The 3,663-nt window shown below is 66.0% G+C and overlaps 1 protein-coding gene across 1 annotated transcript in view; it reads right to left on the reverse strand.

The window, feature by feature from the left end:
* Nucleotides 1-3,528, reverse strand: part of EEF1A2 (eukaryotic translation elongation factor 1 alpha 2) — an 8,695-nt gene extending 5,167 nt beyond the window's left edge. Inside the window, exons 1-3 of the mRNA XM_040637861.1 lie at nucleotides 3,504-3,528; nucleotides 1,961-2,182; nucleotides 119-298 (exon numbers count right to left, since the gene is read on the reverse strand). Of these exons, the coding sequence (XP_040493795.1) occupies nucleotides 119-298; nucleotides 1,961-2,104 (324 nt within the window). The 5' untranslated portion in view covers nucleotides 2,105-2,182; nucleotides 3,504-3,528. The remainder of the gene's footprint in view (nucleotides 1-118; nucleotides 299-1,960; nucleotides 2,183-3,503) is intronic.
* Between the last annotated feature and the right edge of the window lie 135 nt (nucleotides 3,529-3,663).

The raw sequence follows: 3,663 nt of genomic DNA on the forward strand, positions 1-3,663 counted from the left end.
GAGGGGTCGCAAACGTGAGGGTATGGAGCACCGGCCAGGAGGCGGAGGGAAGCCGGTGGCCCCTCGAGGACCCCAGGGCCCGCAGGTGTCTGCCCCCGGCGCCTGCAGCCCCGCCCACCTGGGACGTGCCGGTTATCATGTTCTTGATGAAGTCGCGGTGGCCGGGGGCATCGATGATGGTGATGTAGTACTTGGTGGTCTCGAACTTCCAGAGGGAGATGTCGATGGTGATGCCGCGCTCCCGCTCTGCCTTCAGCTTGTCCAGCACCCAGGCATACTTGAAGGAGCCCTTCCCCATCTGGAGCGGTGGGGCGTGGCTCAGCGAGGGACCTGGGGCTCAGCCTGCTGGCCCGCAGGTCCCAGGGGGGATGGGACCCTAGGACTCTGAGCCCGTCTCTGGGATGAGGGAGCCAGATGCAAAGACCTCTGAGGGACACACAGACCTCTGCCCTGCCCTGCCCAGGCCCCACCACCCTGCGTCCCCAGGTCCCGCCTCCTGCCGCCTAGATGGCTGCCATTCAAATGTCCACCAGTAGGTGGCGCAAGGGCCTGGGAGTCAGGCTTGGAGAGCCGCCACCCCGCGATGTAAACCCCTCCCCTGGCTGAGGGCTCCCCTTTATCTGAAGCTGGCCACCCCAGCGCCCACAGATCCCTGCATCAACCAGAGGCCTACAACACCACTGTCAAGGTGTCAAGCCGAAAAAACAACCCTCTGATGGTTTTAAGGGAAAAAAAAGGAAATTGGAGGAGGTTGCACGGAAGGGCCTGGCTTTCCAGCTCTTTCTACAGACAGCCAAGCTTCCAAGTAGCTCCTCCCCTTCTGCCTCCACCTGCAAAAACCTGCACCCGCCCAGCGAGACCCCCGTGCCGGGCCAGAGCCCCGGTGAGAGCTGCCGCTGAGGCAGCCGCCCAGCTGGGCAGGTCCCCCCACAGGCTGGGCATGGACCGGGCTCTGCCCCCCAGGGAGGCTGCCCAGTCGGCAGGGCCACCCAGACAGGCCCCGGATGGGACCCAGCGAGACCCAAACCAGACATCCTGCAAACACCCACAGCCTCCCCCCCCCACCCCCGGCACCAACCCTACAGGGAAGCAGGGAGTGACGCAGCTTTTGGGCTCGGGCGCGGAGGGAGACAGCCCAGCGCAACACCCCCCACACACGCACTCTGAGCAGGGTCAGCCCAGGCCAGCACCTGACTCCTCCTGGGCCATGGCCCTGACCCCTTGTCATCCAGGAAAGAACCCTCACAGCCACCCAGACAGGGCTTCTCCCAGAGCCCAGGGGTGTGGGTAGAGGTTGCAAAGAGCAGACCCCCCCCCCACTCCGTGGCCACTTCCCACCCATGGGTCTCAGCCACTTAAGAGAAAGGAGGTCAGTCAACGGGCCCCTCTCATCCTCACCAGGCAACTAGGACCCCCCTCCCCAAAGAGCACCACCCTGGACAAGCAGCCCTCCCTAGCCCAGCATGAGAAAATGGAGCTGATGGGCTGGGTGCCCATCAATCAGCTATTAATAGCCACCCTGAGTCCTGGCCCAGCCCTGGGACAAGTGAGGGCAGCACCACCACCAGCCCCAGACCTCCACGCTGGGGACACAGGAACCCCACCCTGGGTGCAGGGTTCTCAAGTGCGGTGTGGCAGAGAGTTCCAGAGCCTGCTGTGGACCCCCGCGGGGCAGAAATGCTGCCTCCAGGTCCCCTCCCCTACCCCAGGGGCAGATCCAGGGGGCCATCCCTCGGCCCCCACCAAACACATCCTCAGAGAGAGGCTGCCCCCCTCCCCATGCCGCTCCAGCCGGACTCTCTCAGATACCTGTTCCCCCTGCAGTTTCCTTCAGGGCTCACACCTTCTTGCCCTGGAGGAGATCAGCTGAGCCACGTGCCCCAGAGCCAGGGAAGCGCCAGCCCAGCCACCACTTGGGAACCTGTCCTCTCAGTGGACGGGGGAGGGGGGGCAGGCTCACCTCTGCGGCCTCCTTCTCAAACTTCTCAATGGTCCTCTTGTCGATGCCTCCGCACTTGTAGATGAGGTGGCCTGTCGTGGTGGACTTGCCGGAGTCCACGTGGCCAATGACCACGATGTTGATATGGGTCTTCTCCTTGCCCATTCTGCCCGGGGTGCGGGGATGGGCTGGAACGGCCTGGAGCGCTGTGGCTCAGGGTGGGGGGGCTGCTGAGCAGTGATTCTGTGGGTCGGGGTTGGGGGGACAGGTGATGGAGATCCTCAGAAGGAAGCCGGCAGAGACACTGCCCTGCACAGGTTGCAAGCGTGTCCCTGCCCACAGACCTGGCCCTTACACGGGCGCTACGTTCCCATGTCTGGTGGGTCAGGAAGAACTCCCCCCCCAGCCTGTGCTTGGCCCATTTGGGTCAGGTGGCAAGCCCCAACGGTCCAGTCTGCTCTGAATATCTGGGTGTCATGCCCACAGAGCACCCCCCATGAAGGAGGCTAACCCCCCTCTGAAGAGTCGGAGAAACACCAGGCTGGGCGAACCCCATGACCAGTCAGGAGCCTGGTGATGAGTCACCCTGCCCCGCTCTCCAATGCTCTGTCCCTGATGCTTGCTCCCCCACCAGAAGTCCTGGGCCCTACGCTGTACCCCACCCCCACCAGCAGCTCTGCCATGGTGGGGAAATGGTCAGTGCTCCCCACTCCCCTCCTCAAGCAGGGAGGGCGCCATCTTCCCCTCATCCCTGCCAGGCAGGCTGGCACCAGGGGAGACAGGCTGGGCCAGAGCTCCCACAAGGCGGTGGTGCCCAGATCAGGGGCCTAGAATAGCTTGGGCCCTCCCCAGATCTGGGCAGGGGGCAGACTGGAGGGCAGGGTGGTGCGGTCCCTGCTCTGAAGAGCAGAGAAGGATCCAGCCCCAGCTCCGAAAGTGCTAGACCGAGATTCCTGCAGCCTGGTGGGGGCAGGGGGCACCCCTCCCCCTCTCCCACTGGTCAGGGCCCAGGGTCACAGCCCCTGCCCCATCCTGGAGGTCAGTGGAGAAACCTGGGCAGCCCAGGAGGGGACAGGGGGCTCGGCGAGGGAAAGCAGGCACCAACGGCTCACCCTAGGGTGCAGACACCAAGTGGACACCTCCTGGGCCTGCCCGGGTGGGGCCGGGTGCCAAATGCCCCCCAAGTCTCCCTGCCTCCCCCTCCGCCGGGCATCCCCAGCAGCCCCCAGCACTGAAGACCCTGCCCCAACCCCGCAGGGCCCGGGCAGGTCCCAAGGTCATGGCTGCAGGGCGATCACCGCGCCCAGAAGACCGGTCCCCAGTCGCTACCACCGCATAAACAAGCACCACCGTGATGCCCCCACCCCACCCCCGGTCGCCCGCAGGAACCGACCCCTGGTGCCGGTCCCGGCGCGTGGGGTGGCTGGCCGAAGCCCGGAGCGAGCAGCGCAGCCTCCCCAGGCGCCAGCCTGGCCCCTCTCTGCCCCAGGTCCTCTCCCGGAGAGAGGACCCTCTGCGGAAGGCTGGCGGCGGAGGCGGAGACCCGGAGGCCAAGCGTCCTTACCCAGAGCCGAGGTCTCAGCCAGAGGGACTGGCGGCGCCGGCGCCGGCGGTTTTATCTCTCCAGGAGGGGGTCCACCTATTGACGGAGCGGGCGCAGTGCACGGCGCCCCTGCAGTACGGCAATGCGGTACCGGCGGGGGGGGGGGGGGGGGGGGGGGGGG

This window comes from Ursus maritimus, unplaced genomic scaffold, assembly GCF_017311325.1.
Source record: "Ursus maritimus isolate PB19 unplaced genomic scaffold, ASM1731132v1 scaffold_22, whole genome shotgun sequence".
NCBI classification, from domain to species: domain Eukaryota; kingdom Metazoa; phylum Chordata; class Mammalia; order Carnivora; family Ursidae; genus Ursus; species Ursus maritimus.